General features: G+C 36.3%; 1 protein-coding gene across 1 annotated transcript in view; it reads right to left on the bottom strand.

Annotated features, from left to right (window-relative positions):
- THSD7A (thrombospondin type 1 domain containing 7A) overlaps positions 1-23,905 on the bottom strand; it is a 205,966-nt gene that overhangs the window by 58,904 nt on the left and 123,157 nt on the right. Inside the window, exons 7-10 of the mRNA XM_050891559.1 lie at positions 15,031-15,222; positions 6,118-6,352; positions 2,915-3,030; positions 544-676 (exon numbers count right to left, since the gene is read on the bottom strand). Of these exons, the coding sequence (XP_050747516.1) occupies positions 544-676; positions 2,915-3,030; positions 6,118-6,352; positions 15,031-15,222 (676 nt within the window). The remainder of the gene's footprint in view (positions 1-543; positions 677-2,914; positions 3,031-6,117; positions 6,353-15,030; positions 15,223-23,905) is intronic.

The raw sequence follows: 23,905 nt of genomic DNA, 5'->3' as shown, positions 1-23,905 counted from the left end.
TTTTCTTAATCAGTTACGGTGGAGATCCTCATCTGCTGGAACAGTCCTCAGCGTTCTCTGGTGAAGATTAGGTCAACACAGAGAATTTTCTATATTAGGGGATATAATCAACTGCGGACTGGCTCAGGGCTGACAGGGATGGAAAGATGGAGGATACAGTGTATGGCACAGCGTGGCAGCAGAACTCAACTCTCCTAAACAGATGAGGCTGCATTTCAGTGCTTTGGATAATTTAGAAAGGAAGATTTTTATAATTATATAGAATGTCAAAATAGTTGCTAGGAAAGATTTATCCTGAAAAGTAATTCTTAGTTGCTACAATGGTCCTGCAAAGGAACTGGAAGAATATGAACCAGTGATTCACTATGGGCCCAACTGAGTCTACATACCTGTTCTGAAACCTTGATTTAGCTATGTATCCTATTTTTCTACATAGTACGTATTAGAAAAACACCTCCTATTAAGAAGTGGAATTCAGCAAGCTTTAGAGGTAGTACAAGTTGAAAAATCATGTCTGAACTGTCTCTGGTTGATTAACACTACCTGTAGCTATAGCAGACGGGAGAAGCTTCACATTCCTTTTCCTCAAACAAAGAGTCCGGGCACTCTCGACCACCGTTGGCGGGGAGCTGGATGATGACTCGGTGACGGGACTGCTTCTTTACTGTGACACCCCCTGCAAAGAGTAGAAGAGCTTGTTTCTCCTGCTACTATGTAGGGATGACAGTAATTAGGGGAAAAATAAGGTTTAACATAACAGGTATTTGAACTGATCACTATAATATTGACATGCTATTTTGTCCATAAGCAGAAAATTAAGCTTAATAGATAAAACACTTCAATCTTAGCTAATGGCCAGGAAGCAGAACTAAACAGAAAGCAATAGCAGCAATACTGAACAAATGAATACACAGCTGAAATGAATACATAGTTCAAGTGAACAAAAATTAAACCAGCTCAGTTTGCTGCTACACTTCACAGTTTCAAGGTGGAAGTTTGCCCTAATCATTTGCATGTAAAACCAGAAACAGAAATTCCACTCTGGAATTAACTTACAGTTTACAGTTTTTAATTATTATAGTCATTCATTATTAATGATAAACAGTAAATAGTTCCTGTAGGAATTTTGATTTCACGCATCTTCAGATATCAATTCTTCAGGCAGAAAATTAAGAGAAAAGCCACAAATCTATATTAGTTCCACAGCAATACCTAATACACAAATATTGATAGGTAAAAATCTTGGATTCTTTTTTTTTTTTTTCCCCAGAGAGCTGTAGCACAGACATTTGGCTGACTGGGTTGATATCAGCTTTGGGTGGGTTATTACAGCAGCTGCAGCTTGTCTGAACACAGAAGCATGCTGGACCACGGCCAAGCAATTGTAATTAGGAGCAAGCGGTAGGAGAATCCCGGCGGTGGCTCTCCACCACCTGGCTGCTTTTCAACGCAGAGGAAACCCTCCACTCCCAAGTCAATCAGCTCCAGGAGATGCCAGGAGCTGGCACAAGGGACAAGACAGACATGCAGCCCAGCAAAGCCGCTGACCAGCTTGCTGACACAAATGGGTAAATCCCATGAAATAAAAATTGTTTGTGTAGTAGAAAGAGTTTGACTCACTGAATAGACAAAATGCCTGTATTGGTTCACAAATATACTGTTTTATAGAAGCCCACATGCTAGTTTGTAGTAAATATTCATGAAGATATGCTTATTGCATCAAGAACTTTCTTAAAACCCACAGAAATGAGAACAGAAAAGGATGCCATTTTTGTCCAAGATGATCTGCCCCAACAAAAATATTTCAGAACGATTAATACTGCTGTAAAATAACACAGTATTTAGTAATGAATAACTATTTCATAGATTCAGATTCAATGGTCTTAATTCTCTTTTCTTTTTCTAAGGTTATGAATTTAATCTTCCTAACTCTTTTTCTATTTGTTAGAATGCACTAAGCACTAATAGGAATTACTGCAAAAATGCCTTTATGCTTGTGTCCTTTATAAAGCATAAAGAATTGGCCGTGACATTTGAAGTGCATATATTTGATGTAACAATATCTTACATTCTGATAATATGGTAGCTGTGAGTAATCACCACGTCCCACACAGGGATTAGCACCCTGTGGAACACAAGGTATTACAGATTCCGTCTGTAATAGTTCATATTAGAAAAACACCTCCTGTTAAGCTTAAAAGAGAAAAAGAGATAAGGCATAAAAATGTGGGCAATATTAAGCCACTCATCACTTCATGTACGATTTCAATGTAATAAAACTTCAGGGGAGACCCACACTGTTTTTAAGAGCTTTGCCAAGTGTATTAAAATGGCATTGGAATGTATGTTTAAATCAGACCATTAACATCAACTTAAAGTCTGCTGATTTTTATTAGCTTTCCTTCAGTTTTCCTTGGAGTAGAAGAAACCAGCCAAAATTATATACATATGCATATCTATCTATCTACCTACCTACCTATCTATCTCCTGGTATATAAGGCCTCAGGTTTTTCCGGTGAGCAAGTAGCACATATATTTTCAAAGATGAAATCTGACCATTTTATAATCTGACAATTCAAATGCTACAATTGTACAAGTATCTGTTTTGGTGTTACACTAAGATATATGTGTCTACTCCATGACCAGTTACCGCTTTATCAGGGGAAGATGCAAATGGGAGTTTGTAACATAAAAGTAGGCAAAATGGGGAAAAAAATCCAAACATGCATATAGAAAATGTATAGAAATAATTATTCTTTTCAGCAAAAACGCTATGTCCTCCCTGCAGTTGCTGTACCAGCTATTACATGTCTGTCAGAAAGAGAGGTGTATGAGCATTCTGCCAAAAGTGTCTGCTAGTCTAACTCCTTTTTTTCTTAAAATCTGTCTACTAGCACACAATGGATAAAATTACCTTCTTGACATGAAGAAGGACACAGTGTCCAGTCACTGAATGGAGTAACAATACAGTCCTTCCTACAGGGAAGCAGACAAGGCCTCACAGTTTCTGGTCGGAGGCTCTCAGGGCATCTAAAAAAAAATGAAAAAGAAGCATTATCAAATAAACAATCATTCTGCAGTGAAGTGGTGAATCATGAGAGGTACTGAATGCCTGCAGGCACAAGGGGAGTGCTAGTTGCCCAGAATTCACCAGGATGGAGCACAGAAATAAAAACTATTAGCATTTAAATGTATCTGGTGAAAGCAAGCCAAAACCGGTGCATTCTGCACCTGGGGATTTAACTTAAAAAAATCATCATTCCTCACTCACCGTTCCAGACTCTGCCTTTTGAGTGTTATTTTCAAGCTTCCAAATGAAAATGAAGAAAAGCCATCTAGTTCAGCTTAGCAAAATACATTTTTAGCTCTTCATAAATTTACCAGAAGCATAAACACTGGAAGGAGACATATTTAAACTAAATAACACTGCTAACCCAGGAACAAATAGGTATAAGCTGGCCATTATTATGACAGAAACCAGAAAAGGGTTTGAAACTGCCAGATCAATGAGACTGTGAAAGACTGTCAGAAGGGACAGAAAACCTCACTTGTTTTAGGAAGAGTCTTGATCAGCATATAAAAGGGATTATTGGACTGCCACATATGGGACTCATTAACCCAGGTCATTTTCCCCATTCTGTGTTCCTATTTTTTCATCAAGGACAAACAACTCTCTATGCTGCAATACTTGTTTTCAGAATGATGCAATAACTCTTGCAGATGTACTGCAAATCTTTAAAATAATTTCAAAATCAGTATTGCTCTAAAAGCGTACAGACTGTGGACTGTCAGAGGAATATGTAAAGAGGTAAGAAAAATATCACTTCCATATTTTGGAGCTTTTGGCTCATTACAGAAAAACATTACTATGACTAGCTTTTCCTCTTGTGGTTGCTGGGCATCTGGGACCAGAGAGATGAGAGACCAGTTTTATATTTGGATTGGATCAGCTGGGGAAGCTTGGCTTGCGCGAAGCATCTTTCTTGCCAGGCTGAAGGGAGCACAGGCAAGTCTAATGATGAACTACCGATGAAATGTGGTCTCCATGGTCAGTGGAGAACTATGCCTGTGCAGTGTGGGAGGAGAAGCAGGGGAAAAGGAGAAGAAAAGTTGAGTTGCAGCTTTACAGGAACATATTCTTCAGCCGTAACACTTGCTAGTTCATGATTTCCATTGGTTGTCTCTGCATTTTCCTGTCAATTCACATAAACTTCTCAGAGTATGATCCATTACTGTGAACCAGCACCAACTTCTTGGTGCCCTCTTATAATGACATCTCCACCTTTTCTCTTTTCTCCCCTAAAATACCAATGTGAAAGACCATGAAATATTATACCTATAGCAACATAAATCTCCATCACCTCTCTGTAAGCTCCCTCTACATTTTTAAGTCAAATTGTGCCTTGTTTCTATGTGATTCATAAAATCAGATTATATATGCGTGGGTATATTATATATGGTCAGGTACACTTTAAAAAAAACATCTGCCACCAATCACATACATTGACTACGTTTTCAGAAATTTTGTCTAAGGTTAAAATTAAAAATGCTTCTGAAAAGTATTGAACATTGGCTTACTAATGGCTTTTTCCTTAAAGAACAACAGAAATTATAAGCATACAAAAAAGTCTGAATTATACACATTCACTGTTTCACTGAGAACTTAATCTTTCAGGAGCACTGAACATTACAATTCCCCTTCAGATCCTTGGGCAAGGCAATTAGTTCAATTAGAACACCATTTCTATCTTTTATATTGTTTGTATTTAGTGTATGTGGCTTAAAGCGAAGTATTGATTTTTTCGCAGTCCTTACTCAAGGTCAAATTAAACAGAAAAGATACAAGCTGAAGTCTGTAACTTGTGAGGTAGATAAGGCCAATAATATTGATTGTATCGTACCACTGTAATCCTTTTTATTAAGGGGAGTTTAAAACAAGGTTCCTATTTACATTTTCATGTTAAATGTCTGGGTCTTTAAAAACGATTCAGTGATTTTAACGTGACAATTTGAAGGATCAACCAAGACTTTTTTCCTCATTTCACAGGATTCATTTATGACACAATAAAACAGCCCTCCTCCCCAAAATTTAAGGTCAAATCAAAGGCAGAGACATTAACAGTAGATTTAAAAAGGAAGATGAATCATTAGAGGGGTTTTTAAAATGTAAAATGAGTACCAAATAAAAGATATAATGGTATCATGACTGAATAGAACAGCAACTCAATGCAGATATATTATAATTTAGACTACTGAAGGTGCTGGTATTATTCCCTATATTTCCATTTAAAGTAAATTAGGAATAAATCTACTGCTGAATAAAGCAACAAATGGCAGGCACCGTGCAAATATTTAGTGCAAGAATAGCTGCCTCATGAACTTTCTAAATGACCTCTGCTATCAGCTCTTCCAGCTTTGAATCTGTCCTGAGTGGGACATATTTACAGACTACCAAACTGTATGAAGATATTATCCAATGCATTTTACTAGCAGCTAATCTGTATTTAACCCTGTTTATATATTAAACCGCAAAATTAAATCATTGGGCCAAAAGGATCTCATAAAAAAACATGTATATGGGGGAAAAAAAAACCACAAAGGTTGTCAAACTAATGTTCAAACTAATGTTTCAAACTAATGCCCTGTCAGAGCTGCCCTATGCTTCACCTCTTTGGTCTGCTTCTGAGAAGATGCACTTACATGGGTTGTACTGTATTTAGATTCAAAACAGTATTTTTGCATGGAACTGCACTAATCCATATAGTGTACCACTTGCTTGGAAGTACCACAAGGATCTTGGAAATGGTGTTGCACACCACACACATAACTCAAGACTTTTATCTCAACCCAACCAGATCATGGCAAGGAGCCAACTGGATTTGTAGTCAGCTGTCAGCAGAATCACCACTGTAAATATCACCCATAAAAATCAATAGTGAGAAAGGTATTATATAGTCCTCCTGTAGCTTCAGTTCTGTATTTTTAAAAGATTAATTGTTCCCTCACGAGAACAGAAGGGTGTCTTTTTGTCTTTGTATGCAGTCATTGGTGATATAAATATAAAGCAGCAAAACCCAAAGATAATTACAGCATGAAGATATTTTTTAGGAACTTTACTTTTTTGGGCCCACTTGTCCCACGTTGACTCTCACACAGATGACCTTTCTTGTCTGCATCCCCACGGAACAGGTGGCCTCCCCGTTCCAGCTGGCAGAGGAGTTGAAAGCAGAGACAGACGTATCCTCTATGCACTGTCCCCATGGGCCGGTCTGCCAATAATACACAGTGCAAGAGTGTTCGTTACAGCTGCGCGTTTCCTGTAGTGCACTACTATTTGGGCACTGTATTCCTCCTGGAACAATAAAACAGGGCAAAAGTTCATGCAGTGGAAGGAAATAAAGTGTTTTATTAAAAAAAAAAAAAAAAAAACAAACTCAGTTTGAAATCTTATTAGTTACATATTATTACTTTGATTACATGAAAGAAATGCTGTTCCTTTTTCCTCCTCTTCATATGCCCAACATTGACTTTGACAAACTTCAGTCAACAGACTACACAGAACAGACTGTATATGGACAGTAAATGTAAATGTGTACAATAAGGATGCCAAAAGAATCATAACTTCTATAACACACTAATGTGCTTGGAGTAATCTACAGCCTTTTTATTTTGGGGTTCTCTAAAAGAGACTGCAAGAGATTACATAAGGAGGTATGAAGGCTCTAGGCAGAAGAAATGGTTAAATATTCTAGTTATGCATATGTAGAGACGACTGTTTATGTCTAATTCGCAGATGAATTAAAAAGATTTTTGGAGCTCTTGTCCTAGCTCCCAGTGGATATTTATCCATGTTACGTAATTACCAAAAAGGATGGCACAGCTGGCAATTTCAGGTCCAGATTAAGATAACAAAGGCTGTTGCAGGTTAAGATTAAAATGCATTCATGTGTTAATAATTGTGAAGAAAAGCTCGGATAACGCTATCTTTGTTGTGTCCGGTTTCAGATAGTATGTTCACTTTCTTATATCCAAGCACTTCAAAGCTAATCTGGCCTCCCAATCCTCCACGAGTAAAGAGGTTTTTCCTACCAAACTTAATCATGGGTTACTAGATGTCTAGCCCTGTGAGCAGACAGCAAGTCTGCCAGATCTCTGGTGTTACTAGACATACAGTATCTAGGTTTAAGAATTAATTGAAACATTCATGGCCTACACAGGAACAATAGGACTCCTATCTCCAAGTGATGGAAAGCCAGGGAAAATCTAAATAACGTTTTAGTCTTTCCTAAAAGACAAGAACAGTAAGAAAGATAACTGAAAGAGGAGCTTTTTATTAGTTACTGCAGATAAGCCGTACAACTTTTCTGTAAAAAGAAAAATGTATGCTCACACCAAGCACATGTCAGAGAGCATATTAACCTTTATATCCCAACGCTGAACTTCAGGTTGACCTGCTCTATAGACGTGCAAGAGGAAAGGGGTTTTAAGCACTCATTGTTGAGAGAAATTAAACAAACAACTAAATGTAATCAAAGAAACAATGGATACTTCAAGTACTCCAATACAAGTAAGTCAAGTGTCACAAGCGTGAAAATACTTTATACCCCAAATTGCTTTTGTGGGATATCTAGATATGCAGCAAACGTGAGGAAAGGGCCATTCTAATGAAAACACATGACAAAATCCAAATTCTCAAATTATTTCCATAGAGATATTTTTAACTTCTGACTTTGGGCTAAAAATATTGATGCAACCAAGCAACAGTAAACATCATATTAACTGAGATGTCATGCCAAAGACTAGCTAATCTTAAGTTTTGCAAATGGGGATTAGAAAAACCTAAAAACGTGTGAATGTAATTAAACAGTGACTGGAATTAAATTGGTTTTTGGCTCAGAATGGATGCAACTCAAGTCTATCAGAATTGCTTAAAATACATGTCAATATGCAAAGCATCAAGACAAAATGTCATATACATTTTCCTAAAAAAGGAAATAAAAAAACAAATGGTAAAACAAAATTATGGTTATGTAATAAGTTTTAAAAAGTTATTCAAGCAGCTTCCTTCTGGAAATAAAAAAATCTTCCAGCTAACACCAGAAGATAGGAATATAAGCAAGGAAATTAGGAAAGTGAGTGTATTTTGAAAAGAAAAAAAAAAATCAAAGATAGTGAAGTAACATTATTTGGCATGGGAGAGAAAATTGATCTACATGAGGAGTCTAGACATGCTCCCCCAGTACAAGGGTTAAAAAAAGGAGAATTTAAAAGAGATGAGGAAGGTTACTATATTAATTATTTCCATCTGATGTTAGCTCAAGAAGAAACACATGGGAAATATTTAAGCAAATTCATAAATTAAAGGAGTGTGTGTGGAAAGAAATGTTTCCCCAGGAACGGATGCTGTAGCCACCAGTTCCTAAGGCAGTTGAGAATAAGGAGACAACTTAGATTCAGTTTTGACAGCTATGCGAGAATGTATACGCAGGGAAAAAATGAGAGCGACATTGACTTGTAAATGAAAAACATTGGGGCATGAATGTCTGCAGCTCAGTGGGAACCCAGTTCTGTTCAGATTGAACCACTAGTTAAAAAACTATGTAAAAAATGAACAAAATGTGGAAATAATATTACTGAAATATAAAACAACTATCACTAGTACCAAATCTTTGCAATAATAAAAAATACACTATTTATTTATAAATCAGTGTGCCATTCTCTCCAGGAAAACAGCATTCCCTTGTGCTCCCTCAAATTAAAATAGGTACAGAAAAAGCAGACAGGGTTGGAAAACTGGCAGTTAGAGATGCCCTTTACAACATCTGTGTAGGGGTAACAAGATCAGGGCTGCTCAGCTTTAAGAGCATTTCACCAAATGAGGACAAGTTTGACAGGAATATAAAAATTAATGAGTATCACAGAAAAAAGTAAAATATACATTTATCAGAATACATGAAAAAGGGACATACAATACTAAATACATTTTATATAATACATGATCAGATGACTAAATAACTGCTTGGCAGTACTAAAAATAATCATTTCAAGGTACAAAAAACAGTTGGAGCTGAAGCATTTCTTCTTGGTTTTGGATACTTAAGCAAAGCACACTTGGAAATGAAAGGCTAGCTTTATAGAGGGACTTGCATATTAGTCATAAAATAGCAGAGACATGAGGATAGTTTCCTTGACTGCTTTAACAGAATTGTCATATGCTTAGATTGCTTTTCTGCCTGATTTGGAGCTGGTAATGGGTAAGACATCTCGCTCTAGGCTATTGAAGGATTGGATTTTATAACTCTTTTGTGTGACACTGTCTTGGTAACTTCCAAATTTCAAAATGATTAACATTTTTTAAAGCATTTAGGATCATTTTAGTTAATCATTTTGATATCACTCATTTTACAGATGCATGTAATTTTATATATGCATTTCAAAACAGCTGGAATAATCTTAAAGTTTGAGAAAACAGATGCGACTGAAGTGCCTCTTGTAATCTAGAGAGTGAGGTGTTACTCATTTCTTCTTTGCTGTAGGAACACAGTAGGCACTCCTGAAGGCAGCTGCACTTCCCGAAGACAGACATGGTCAGTACATGCAGACTGCTAACATAAGAACAAAGACTGCCCTCTTGGTGCACATCTCCTCTTCCAGTTCTGCAAACATTCACACTTCCTCACCTGGTTCATATCAGTTATACAAACCAAGCAGACCTATCCTATAATACACAACAGGACAGGAGTTAGGATGCACCCATGGGAGACGAGAGGTCTGTCCTCAAGTCCCTTCTTGGATAGGATTTGAATCCCAGACCCCACACTATAGGCAGGAATCTGAACTGAAGGGCTCCTGAGCAAAAGGGGAAGCACAGTAGCGTCCTCTCCCCTGGCTCACCTTCACATGCAGGTGCCAGGTCACTTTGCAAGTCTAGCCTGAAAATTCAGGTTTGGAACCACAGTTCCAAAACTAAGTGGGTTTCTGTTCCTGTTTCAGCTGAAATCAGTTAAAACTCATGAAAATCCTTGTCTTCTCCAAAACTAATCCTTTAGTGAATAAGCAATTTGCTGGGAAAACAATTACTCAATTCTGTGCTTTCAGATTTAATTACCAAGCACTTATTTCAAGCCAGGAAAATACAAAAAATTAAAAACAAACCAACCCAACAAGTGTAAGAAGAGTAAATACATTAAAAATCCCTAAATATAACTCCTCTTTGGCAACTATGAAGTCAAAGCGTACTGGAATTTTAACAGGAATAAAATTTTAAAGCATATCAACCATAATTTGCCTAGAGTTGAGAAGAAACTCCTTTGATCCAGCTATTCCTTACACGTTCAGTAAGTCAATCTTGCAGATATATGAGAAGCATGAGCTATTGGCCCCTGTCAAACAGAATACGTAATAAGATGGACAACTGATATTCTATACTATCTAACTCAGTGATGTGTAATAGTCTGTGATATGAGAGGTCACACTAAATAGTCCTTCTGGCATTATACTTTACTAATCTATGAACATACAATAGCCATAGTAAGACATTGCCATGCATATGCATCCCTGCCTTAAGAGAATATTTCAAACAAAATCGTCCTTCACTCTCGCTTTATTAAATTAAGCTTTTTAATCAGATTATTTTCTTCTTTGCATTTGACTTGTGGGGTTTTTTTTTTAATCGTTACTTTTCCAAAATCAGTATCAGTCATTTACTACTGATAAAACTTGGAATGTATCCACAACATTAGTGTTATGCGGTATGACACTGATTTGGCAGTGTCAATCAATGGCAGTGTATAATCAATACAGAATCAATCTGCATATCTACTATTTACTAAAAAATTAAGACTCATTTAGTACTTTTTAATCTGAGGTCATGGCCTATGTAAAGTAGTCTTAGTGCATATTACTAATTATATAAGATTTATTGTAAGCAGGAAATAAAAAATTAACAGAAATATTAAACAGAAAATAAAAGTAGGCAAACCCTACATTCAAGAGAGATAGGCTGAGCTGTATACGATGCCTTTACTAGACTCATGCAGAACAACCATATGATGTATCAAGTAACATCATTATGTCCTTTGCTGTCATTTTATATTTTGAGACAGTGACTTTCCTGAGTTTCTTACTGTACCGTGAAGATGTATTTGACAGTGACACAAATGAGCTAGCACCATAGGCAGGCTCACAGAAGGCAAATTTATAAATCACTTCACCTTTCAAACCTTCAAGCTGAGGACAATAAACTCAGAAAAGATATAAAAAATGGTTATTGTGACACCAGTTTCCACATGAAGTCATCTCACAAACCACAGAAAGTCTTTATCTTGAGGAGAGAGACTCCTCTTTCTCTCTCCACTGAATGCAAGTAAATAAGCCCATCCCAGATGTGCATAACCACACTGTGCTTGAGGCTCTGCAGCGCATGGTTTGACCATGCAGAAGAGGTGTTGTTCTGAATGAGGAAACGCTGATGAGAGGGCGTACGGCCAAGGTCAGCTCCTGGCTCGAGCAGAAGTCAGTGTGGTGCTGGAGAGGCAATTGTATCCCAGAGCTCATTAGAAAACTTTGTCACTACTGTAATTTACATATGGCTTCAATTTTTCCTGTGAAGCTATTCTTGTCACCAAGGAATTATTGTAATACTACTGAATTATTCCTATTCTAAGTCATCCAAGAAAACTGATTATACTGTGGCTGTTTCCTGGTGGCCAGTTATGCTAACTTGATGGTTTCTTCAAACCAATTCAGCAGCATAGATAGCTGGGAAGTAAGAAGAAAAATGAGGTCTTAAGTGTGAAATGACATAGCTCTATCATGGACAGTCATCTGGGAACATTAACAAGCAAAATGACAGAATATAGTATTTTTTATTTCAAAGAGGAGACAAACTGAACAATCACAGACAATACTTCGATAAGAAGCCACCCGAGATCCAGATAAAAGAATCTATTTCATATGTATTTAGGATCCTCAAAAATTCCAATGGGATGTTCATGTTTAAGTACCCCAATGAACAAGAATTAAGCACTTCAGACACTTTGAGGGATTGCAGTATTCCTTGTGTATGTAATGCCTGCAATGCTTTGATCTTCCCAGGCTCGTAGACTAAATTCTCCATGACTAGCAGGAGGATGCATGTGATCAAGGACTCACAGTGATAAACCTGGACTCCTTATGTCATCTTAGAAGCCAAGTTTAGCCTTATTCATAGATTGGCAACAGACTTGCACATTCTTTCATTAATTAATGTCCAATCCTGATATCATAGGAATTGTATATATTTATGTACAGTATATTTGTCCTATTGTGTTCTGAATAAAAACTCGGAAATATCATGGCCATATTATACAGGAATTACTATGAAATGGCTTACCTAACCTGGTCTGCCTCTCATACCAACAGTTCAAGGAAAGGTTCAAAAATCCGAAAGGGAACACCTGTGGAACCGTTCACCTGAACAGAACTGATAGCTATTTTCAGAACTCAGTTTTAATGTGTAAATGGAATTACTGGTCTTACATTTATGAGACTTGGGATTTTTAGTTATACATGATGTTTACAGAGTTTTCATCAACAGTGATATGCATTTTTTCTAAGCTCTGAATAAAACTAAGAACTGCACGTTTCCCAAAAAAGTTTCATGTGGAGCTTACTTTTTATATCAGCAGGATACAGACGTTCAGATACATGAATACATTCTGTGTCCCCAGAACATAAAATGACCTCCCAGCATCAACTACACAATCAGTGTTTTATGTTTTGGGAACACAGCTGATCTCTGTCATGCAATTCTGGAGGTGACAAGTCATTCAGTTATTTGTCACGCAGCAAATGACTAAAAGGCATGAGACATATGAGGAGAAAGACAACAATAACTCTAATTCCGTGGAAGCATAAAAAATAAAAGCTAAACTGATACTTTTTGAATATAATACAAGCAAAGGTGAAAAGTACCTTCCAGCTAGAGTTGTAATGATATGCTAAGCCTTAGAAGGTTCTTTTATTTATTTATAAATTTTTATTCTCTGGAGTTTGTACAGAGTGCAAAGGAGCACAGTGTTGAAGCTATCTGACCAAGATGTGAGTGAATTGCTGTAAGCTAGGTAGACATACTAGCTTGTATCCTTAAAAAAAAGCACAGAATAACCTCATCTTGGAATAGTGGTAAAGGGGCCAGGGTTCAAGCAAAGCTGAAGCACTACAACGTCTAGGTAATGAGTTAGCTTTCTTAGCAGTAGTTTAGGGATCTCTTCACTCCTACCTGTGTGGTTTGAGACTTGTCAGTCTTTGTGGTCACTCAGTGCTGGTTCTGATCATTGCACAACAGACATAAATAAAATTCATGTACCTAAAATCCAGGCTATGCTTAACTGCTTTGCTGCATCTGCAGCCTTGTAAATTATCCTAAATTGCATTAAGTATCAAAGTCAGAATAAAATGAGTACTTTTTAAAAAGAAGCATAAGAAAGTGGAATAATTTTCTGGAGTAATTTAGGTTTTCACTTCTGTGGCATGCTTGTCAGGATGTTAAATTTCTGTCTCCAGTAGAACTGCATAAGCATATCGAAAATCTATTATCTTGACCTACACGGAAAACCAAGAAGCACATGAATATATGTTTATTTGAATTATCATATGAAAACATGTCTCTGTATTTCCCTCAAAATGAGTCCATTTGACACACTATAAAAAAAGGGACAACATAAAACCAATTTTATTTCTTATTTCAAGAGCATTTCTACTTTGTTACATAGATCCATCTAAGTAATTTATTATTTGAATCACCCACTAAAATGAGTGTAGTTCTGATTGCCTCTTGTAGCAAAGGTCCCTTTCAGGGAAAGGTTTGAAAATGCCTGCTCTGCTACATTATTTTTTTCTTTTACAATTATTCAAATTCTGTCAAATACACAGTATACTTTTAGCAATGAAGTTAACTGTGTTTGCAAACAGAGAAGTGTTTTGGTATACGATGAAGCCTGCCCCTTTCTTTTTCCATTTCTCAAAACATATTCTGTTTCACTACTTCCATACCTTACAGCTTTCACTTTTCAGCTAAATTTCATCTTAACTTGAAGTAATAAAATGCTTAACAGTTTTAAAGAAGAACTAAAACATGCACATAATCCTTTTATATTGAAGGCATTTAACTTTACTGTCAGTAATACACATGAGTACATGTTTTCCACGAACTCTTTGGTGGCTATGTCTCCTTGCTCCCAGTGTTGCAGAAAGCATTTTACCAGTTGGACCCTGGCACACTTGATGTGGCCATTTTAGAACCATGTTACATACAGAATACATTTGCTCTATTACTCCCCAAAATACTAAAGAACAAAACAAAAACAGTTATAGGAAGCATGAAAAATCATCAAAGAATAGACTTGAACCTATATCTAAAACCTTTTTCTTCTTCTCCTTTATATTCCAGCTATGTCTTTTTGCATTTGCTGCAGACGCTGCACAAGGACCCTTTGCATGAATGGAAACCATTCACATGAGTGAGGATTTGCAGGGTAAAACCAAAGTCTTACTATGAATAAAAATGTTAATGGGGTAACATTAGTTACCAATTTGAGCTAAGAAGCTACAAAAGCCATTTGTTAGCATTTGAATCCATTAAAACTCTCATCTTTTCAGCATTCATACTTACCTCCTTCCAAACTGGACCTAAATTAGGTTTACTAACAATCCTCTATAAATATCTTTCATAGATGTCTTCATGGGATAAATTGTTTGCCTTGTTTAATTTTAACAGAAAATGAGAAAACCATATATTCGAAATCAAAACAGTAACATTATGCAGAATAATAAAAAATAGCAATAGTAACTGAAATAAGTAAAATAAAATCTCCTCTTTAAAAGAGCTTTAGGTATCATGAGTAAATGTAGGATAAGCATTTAAATAATTTTTCTATATTTAAAAAACCACAATAATTTGTTTCTGTCAATTAAGAAATTACTTTGACGTTACAAAGACAGTTGAGAATTCACAATCAAACAAGAGTCTGCAAGAGTATGCGACCTTACCTTCACCTGCATACGCCAGAATGGAGCGGGCACGCATCTGCTTCCCTTCTGTGGTTTTGCCGGAGCAGGTGTGCGAGCAGGAGGACCATGCAGACCACATGCTGAGGACACACTCCTTTGGGCATGGAGCGTCGCAGACAACCGGGACTGGGTAGATAGCATCTCTACACAGCTGTCTGTCAACCTCTTCTCCTGGGAAAGAAAAGGCCAGTAGTAGTCTATCATTTGTTAAATTAACTTAAAATGAGCAATCTAGTCCAGATGGGCACACAAATAAATTAGATTCTGTTCTTCTATATAAACAAAGTAAATAGATTTTTTATTAAAATGACTTGTCTCCTCTGCCTTGATTCTAGAAGGACATGCTTAAACGTAGTTTAATTTGATATTCTGCTGAAGTGAATGCCAGCCTGGGTGGTCTTTAGGCTTTCATTCTGTTAATACATATTTGATTCCACAGAAAATCCTAATGTGAATAACAGAGTATATAATACACCTATGGAAAACTGTACATGGAAATGCATGTACAGTAATCACCTAGTCTTCATCCACGTTTGTGGGAGAAGGGGAAAAGTATCCTAACTTCCAGCTTAGCCAGTTTTATAACCCACAATTCATCCTTTGAATTGCAGATATGCATCAAAATATGAAGAGAGTTGCAGTAAGCTGCAGTCAGAGTGTCTTGTTTGGTTAGAATGATCTTCATTTGTTAACAAACCAATAACACAACACTCTTTGTGTCATGGAAGTATAAAAAGATCTATGCATTTGTATTCTGTCACATCAATGTTCACATTTGATTATAATAATAAGATCCAGGCTGGTATAAATTGTTTAATGAAATACTAGCTAGTGTTTAAGTAGCAGGTCTGCTTTTGTTTTCAGTAAGGAAATCGTGGGAGTACTGTGTCTGAGATCTGTCTGAACAGCACCCTAATCACAAAGTGGTTACTTTTGTAAGGTGACATATAATTTCCTGATCAAATCAGTTAATATCCATTAAGTGAGGAATGAACAAATGACCACATATTCTGAGGTCAATGTCTCACTGACAGTGACAGAAGCCTCAGGATGAATCTTCACTTTGGAGCAGATGATGGAAAAAATGAACTAAGGAGGGAGAGATTTGGATTCACTGTTGTAGAATTATAGCCTTGTTATCATACAAACCAATTACAGAAAGTGCTTGCAACGAAAAGCACCAGGAACTGAGGAGTAGCCCAATATGTAATGCCAGTTACAAGGAACTGTGAAAAAGTTGCATCTAAGAGCACACTGGACTTCTGAGGCCCTGTTAATCACATACAATCAAGGCATGGAAAGGGCCAGTTCATTTGTAAACATGAAATGTCTTTTTTTTTTTTAATTTTCTGAAAAACATAACATTTCAAAGCATCTGAATGCCTTTTGTGCTATATGATCCTTGCTGTAGTAGGGCATAAAACTTTCTGTTGAATTATGATTCATCTACTGAAACGTTATTGAAGCATATGTGATCTTGATGTGACTGACTGGAGTGTCTATAGCACTGCACTTGCTACGATCCATCATGTCAACCCTTTTGTTTTAATAGCTAATGTCAACAAAATGGTGTCTCATCAAGATTTACAATGAACATAAGTCTTCGATACAACAAAATATTTGTTAGAAACAATCATTAAATACTCTATAATTTAAAGACATCAGCCAGTGTTAGTAACTACCACCTGGATTCTGGAAAGCTAATTCAGTGAGAACTGTGAATGCTGTAAATGAAGTCAAAGATCTATAAACACTGCTTTACCCAAGTCTCAAATTAGGCTTTTAGTGCTTAATGGAATAATAATAAAATAAATCAAACACTAATCTAAACAGAAACTATATTTTTTGTCATTCAAGGATTACAGAGTCTTAAAGCCTCTCAAATAAGAATCTCTGATAAACTGAGTTCCTGAAAATAGGAGGTTCTTTAGTACTAGTGACATATCATGGGTCCCAGAATTCTTAACGACCAAATTCTTTATAAAAGAGGAAAAGATGAGGGCTATCCATCCAATATTATATCCCTTTAAACAGTGTCAAATATTTTATTCATACAGAATCTTTAGGCATAACAGAACTGCAAACATCAATCTTCCTTGGCTCTCCAAACCAGGGGAAGTCCTGCAGCTCATGCTTTTAAAATAGCCTAAAGTAGTCATAGTCATCTGAATTATAAAGACCTCTGAGATCAAGTCAGTCTCAATAGCTGTATTTTCCCATATTAAAAATACAAATTCGAGCCCTGCCAAAAGCTTCATAGATCTCCCACATCAAGTTCTGCTTCCCTCACTGGACTCAATCTTTGCATCAATTGCTCCTTCTTGTGTATCGCAGGTCATCACACCCTGACACCAATGCAGGAGGGATTCCTGCCTGCTTCATCAGAATGGCATGTATTTGGGTTGAAGGACAAGACGGAGGAACACACTGCAAACTTCTTTTCCAAAGAATAGAAAAAAAGCTAGAAAAAGGGTGAACCTTACTCTCAAATTGTTCCACTGCCAGGTAAGACTCAATGAGGTAAACTGGTGGGACACTTTCACACTTTGCAAGAAATACTACTATTACAATAAAGTATGTCATAGCGTAAACATAGAATATCATATCGAGCTTATTAATTGCCTACCAACTGCGGTGTTGTTAACTTGAAACTCAAGCTAAATTTGGAGTCACAATGATTAATTGTATTAAATTTGTTTCAGTTTGAGTTTTTATTTCAAACAAAAAAAAGCCTTCGTTCTCTCCCAAAATCAAAGCCTTCTTTTATCCTTTGCTTTTATAGAGAAAATAGTCTAGAAATATGTATCTTCCATACTAGCATTTAGTTTTTGTCCACTGTCCAATTCTTATCTGATGAATTCAACAGCACAGAAATGCAGTTGGAAGGAATGTTTTATAATGGGTACTTCTTATCTTCAGGGAAATATTTTATTTAGACTAAACAGTTTCTGACATTTCACTAACAATTTTATGAACAACTTGACCTTTGTTCCCTTCCTTTCTAAAGTGCATAGTGTAGTCAGCTACCAGGAACCACTCAACCATAGGCTGGGTACAATCTCAATGTAAAGACTAAAGCTACTTAGAAAAAGTCCCATTTGAAAAAGTTTGTCATGTGTAGTCTAATATTCTATTTGAACTTTATAGGTATACATTTATGTTGTACAAGAGTTGAAGACAGAACTCCAAAAACACAACTCAAAGGCCTCTACCCTGAGTTACTTATACTCTAAGCAACAGAACGACAAAAAGTAAAAAGCAGAAAGATGAAAACAGAATATGACATTTCCGTCAAGAAAACTCTTCATCATTTATCAGTTGATTTGTTCATTAAAATCCGGAATCTAGCAACAGTCCATATTCAGAAACAGTGCCTATGTAGTTGAATGATATTTCTCTCTTATGCAACAGATGCATATTTTGGGCTAAATTCTCCAAATTGCACTAAAGGGACTGACTCCATGTAGAAATGGCAGGAGGCAAAAGAGGTTTTCTTTTTCAAGGATCAAAAATGTCAAAAACAGTTTAAACCTTTGCTGGGATTTTTTACAGATTTGTATCATCAGTAAAGAGTGCCGAGGCGACAGCCTTTCAAATCCACATCTCTTCCTTGAACTGTTATGCTGGATCCAGCTAGGCAATCAGCAAAGCAAGTCACTACATTAAAACCTCCTTGTGGCTGCCTTCTTGGTGTGAAGACCTTCTAGTATGTGTGCACACACCAGAGCCACTATTGAACTACTGAACTATTTAATTGCTTTAAAACAAACAAACAACAACAAAAAAAATCCAAACCAAGCAAACAAAAAACACCAAACCCCGTACTGAATAGGCAAATTTTTACAGATTAGAGAGGTAGCTTGTGAATACCATTCAGGAGGAACTGACTAACTATTCATAAGTATCAGACTGTATTCATATCACCATTCTTGTTTTATTACATTCACAAAGCAGATATGGTATCTGTGAAAATTCTGTCTAGATGCTGAAGGCTGCGCTAGACCGCGGAAGACCTACATTCTGTGTTTAATGTAGTTGAATCATGTCACTCCTTTGTGTTTTTGTTTACTCATCTGTAAAATGTGTCTGATATTTAAGTTTCCTGTAAAATGCTTTAAGATCTTTACAATGGGAAGCATTCCCAGAGCTGGTATCACTAGAGACACGGTAAGGAAACCCTCTTGCTTATTGTGCATCTTTTAATATGATGCATGCTTCAGTGCACAGTAAAAAATTGCTGTCAAATTCTGACTTGTAGTAAACGGAAAGGCAAGTGCTTAACAAAGGGCAAAATTTTTTTAAAACCTTAAAATGAACAGTCAAATCACTGCAAGATTCAATGAGGCCTAGAGAACAACTAAAAAAAAAATCAGCATAAAATAAAAATGCTGCTGGAGTCCTATGCAATAAGGCAATGAATTTGGTCTCAGTCCTGTACCTGGAAACCAGCTATAGTCTCTGAAAGGCTGAACTATAACCTGATATAAACTAAGTAAAAAATTGACAATAAAATCACAATAAATGGGATCAAATCAAGAGAGTGCTTTGAACATTAATAATGAACATTATTTTTAAAATGCCTGTGTAATCAGTAAAGGACAGGAATATCACACAGTGGTAAAACAAATCTTGCAGTTATATTTTAAAGTTCATAAAAGAAGTAATGACAGCAACTGAGCCTAAATGCTAAAACTGCAGACTTCAGACTCTGTATTGCTTAGTCATATGTCTTCAAATTTACTAGTATATCTGCAACTCTAAGAAAAAAAAAGGCTCATTTATGCCAATATCTTCTTTTTGTGGCTCCTAGTAGCCACATATGATAGTCTGCTTTTAAGTACAATAGACCACAGGAAAGTACAGAGCATCATTCAAGTGTTTTTAGAACTGCACATTTAAAATGAGGATGTAAAAATACAAAAGGATGGAAAAGACTGACAGTTCAGAGCACTGGATGATCTGGATGTACTGGTTATACATACCAGGGTATATACTGTGTTGTATGCATGTGACTATATCAGTTATAGGCATCACTTTCTCAGGTGATGCCTCTCCTACCAGTTTTCTTGTCTTGCCAGTGAAGCTGAAAAGGAGGCACACAATGTGTCATCCATTGGAGAACTGCTGGGCACCTGAAATACTTGGCAACTCACTCCAGAGCTCAATTTTTAAAGCGCTTTGTGTTTGTGAGTGAAGAAGGCCTTGTTATTATTCAACTGCCTTCAGTAATGCCTCTAAGCATGGAGGCTGCAGGAAAAAAAATGCAGTTAGTTCACACGATGCTAAAATCTGTGAGCTGTGCTGGTTGCCATTTACTGTTTCCTTCCCTCCCTACGTAGAAAAATAATCAACAGGAAAGTATTGCACTGCCTCCTGTATGGGTTATAAAGTCTGAAACAGCCAACGAGACTGTTCTTTATCTTGAATTCCCATGCAGTTTCCCATATGCATTCCTCCCACATAAGGACCTACACATGTCCTTATGCTGACTCCCTCATCAGTCTTCAAACGTGTTGAACAACCTCCTCAGACTGTCTGAGAAGCCAAAGCTGCTGTGTGGACTCTGCCCATCAAGAACAAAATATGCCTATCTATATTCAAAACTTAGTAAAACCAGATCTGTGGTATGTGCTCAGTCCTGTTTTCATATGGAACTAACTTTAACCACTCTCCATACCCAAAGTTAGTAAAGCATATGCTTCTCCACTAAAAAGTTTGTACGTGCTAGAATTTTACAATTTTTGCATTATTCCTGCAGATAGACAAAGACAGTTTGACTAGTAGAGGGGAAAATATTTTTTTTTTTTTAATTTTCTTACAATTCTGAAGTGCCTAAATGTCTGTTTTAATTATAACTCAGGGCAGAAAATAAGCAAGAAAATATCAGTCCAAAATCTAATTGCCTCAAAGTTACAAGAACATCACGACTAGACTGTAATAGTACAGAAAAAGCGTTAATGAGTTTAACTGTCATTACTCTGAAGAAAATACAAAAAAAACCTTTAAAAAACCCACTGAAATAAGAGAAAACTTACAAATTTATCCACATTTGAAGTTCTATACTAGACTTCCATTAGTAATAACCTTGTCTACACATTGGCTGATCAGTCTAATGCAAAATGGGAAATCCTTCACATTACAGAAAAGATATTAAATTTATCAAAACCCATATATTTTTCAGATGCTAGGACACCTTATATCTGCTAATAAGCAGATAGTAATCAATCACCAGGATAAACTAACATTATCATTTTCATTTCTAATACTATTGCATTTCTTTCAAATCACTAAGCAATTACCAGTCCCCAAAGTCCACCACAAAAGGAAAATCCTGCCTGCCTAGCATGTACTGTCACAGCAAATTAACTTTTCCTTCCAAATCACGATGCTGCTGATGCAGTAGTGTGGATTTTTCTTTTTTTCAATGATCAGAAGAAGTAGAGAACTACGTTGTGAACTATGCATAGGAAAAAGTGGAGGCCCATAATACTTTCATTTAACTTCTGCCCTTTTGCATAATCAGGCACTTGCGATCTGTCTTCCTCAAACCTCCTTATCTTACTTCGACTTTGTCAGAACTGCTGATTGGAAATTTAGTCTCATACCATGACTGAATTTTTTTTGGCAATTCTATTTGCTTTGTTGGTTGGTTGTGGGTTTTTTTTCTTATACAAGAGGAACTCTCTGAGGAAAGCTGTCTTTCTCATAGCACATCTCTCTAATTAAAATGCATACACAACTGTGAAAGACTGACCCAGATTTTTCAATAGGGAGAATTTAGAAGTTAATCTCTGAAAACTTAATCAAATAAGCTACAGAAAGGGGAAACAATAATATTTACATGCAATTCATCATTTACCATCTTGTTCAGTCCAACAATCTTAAGAGTATTTGGAGGGAAAAAAAAAGCAGCACATGCAACAGTATCTGACAGACCAATTTTTGCTCTTGAATCAGTTCAATACTTGCATATAACACATACTTCAATAGACATTAAGAAACTTTAAATGTTTTATTAAACCCAGCAGCCTTCATAACATCTTGACGGTGTTTATTCATATCTGCTGCAAAGATAAAGGCTGTCTACATAAGCTTAATGTTAGTAATATGGCAGTATCCTTGAAAACAGTAGCAACACTATGTTACCTTGTAAGTAATTATTTTCTGTTCTAGTTCCTGAATGACCAGCAGTGAAAAAATCTCTCTGCATGAGGTAGGTTGATAAATTTTCAACATTTTGATTAATTTTTAACCTCTCTAATTATTGAACATAAAGCAACATTAATCTACAATTTATAGTCTCAATATATTCTACTTCATTGGCTCTGAAGTTTTTCAACAAACACAATGTGAAAAGATGGTGTATTTTTCCCTTGTATTATTTTTATCATGTGAAGTTTCTGCATTCATTTCTATTGCTTAGGTGCCTAGCTGGTAGCTCCAAGTGTTAAATCAGTTGCTAATTCCCTAATGACATGCCTTTCTCTCAATTGCTTTTGCTAAGTAGCATTTGCATTTAATTAAGTACGTCTTAATTAGTTGATGGTTAATATTCGTGAAGTCATTTTCTTCTAAGAAGCCTAAGTAGAAAAGGCACTGATTTCAATGAAGACAAATACACTAGTTTCTCACATCTGTTCATTATGCAAAAATGAAAGAAAGTTGGTCTAATAGTTTAATGATATGAAAACATTGTAGGATTGTAAACTGTTTGATTTGGTGATTTGTGTGTGAAATTTTAGTGTGGTTTTGGTTTCAATGTAGAATTTCAAGTAGTATCATACAGTCTATTCCTTACTAAAAGAAAAATGATAAACATGATACTTTGGCCACTTATTCAAAAGAACATCATGAATCTCATAAACATGGATAGAATTTTTTTTTAAAACAAGAAATTTGCTAGCACAAGCATGCATACCTTCATCTTATTTACACGTTTACCATGACTGCACACACAAACCAGTGATATACAGAAAAGGCCACTGACTACTCCCTTTCACTATGCAAATACTGGAAGATACAAATACCTTCTAAAATATAATCCTAAATTTTAAAATGTGGTTTTGGCTTTTTTGTTAAGCAAACATTTGCAATGCAAAATGACTGATAATGGCAGGAACTAATACTATACAAAAGGAAAACAGGCGGAGCTTAGAAACCCACCATATCCAGCGTTTCTCAAATCAAAGACAATAGCATGTCAACACACTTAAGAAAAAAATCATGATCTTTTTAAGATTTTCTATTCCTTAACACAATGAAACATCACATTTTACAAGCAATAACTTCTTGTTGATGACTATGTGCAGTTTTCCTCATGTATTCACCTCATGGGAAAAGAAATTTTGATGAGTGGGAAGACAGTGGCTTCAAGAACTCCCACATTCATGCAGAAATCTAATTCCAACAACAATAGTACCTGAGCGCTTCTGCTCCTTCTCTGTAACCAAACCAGTAAATGCTACTACTACACCTCAGCTACAGCTTAAAGAGTAGCACGTGTTTGCTAACCTTCCTCACAACACAGCGTATTAGCAGCTATGTAGAAAGAATGCAGAAGCAGGTAACCGCCTGCAAGTGGTTTATAGGAAAGCTACAAGATGTGAAATGCATTCTGCTACAGAGGTAAGGCAGTTCTGGTTCCAAAGCTTCTTTCCTGTCCTTGAGCTCATCCAAAGTTTCAGTCACACAAATTTCAAGAAAAGTGAGTCACTGCTAAGAAATCCAGTTCAGTATTCCTTAATGCATCAGGTCTAAGGTAAGGCTTTGCATCGTACACAAAACAGTTACAAGAATAATCAAACCTGAAGTAACACTCCTTACTTTGAAATAATGACAGCAATAAAAGGACAGC

Source organism: Gymnogyps californianus, chromosome 2 (assembly GCF_018139145.2).
Source record: "Gymnogyps californianus isolate 813 chromosome 2, ASM1813914v2, whole genome shotgun sequence".
NCBI lineage: Eukaryota > Metazoa > Chordata > Aves > Accipitriformes > Cathartidae > Gymnogyps > Gymnogyps californianus.
Note: the sequence above shows the minus strand (reverse complement) of the source record. Positions and strands in the feature narration are given on the sequence as shown.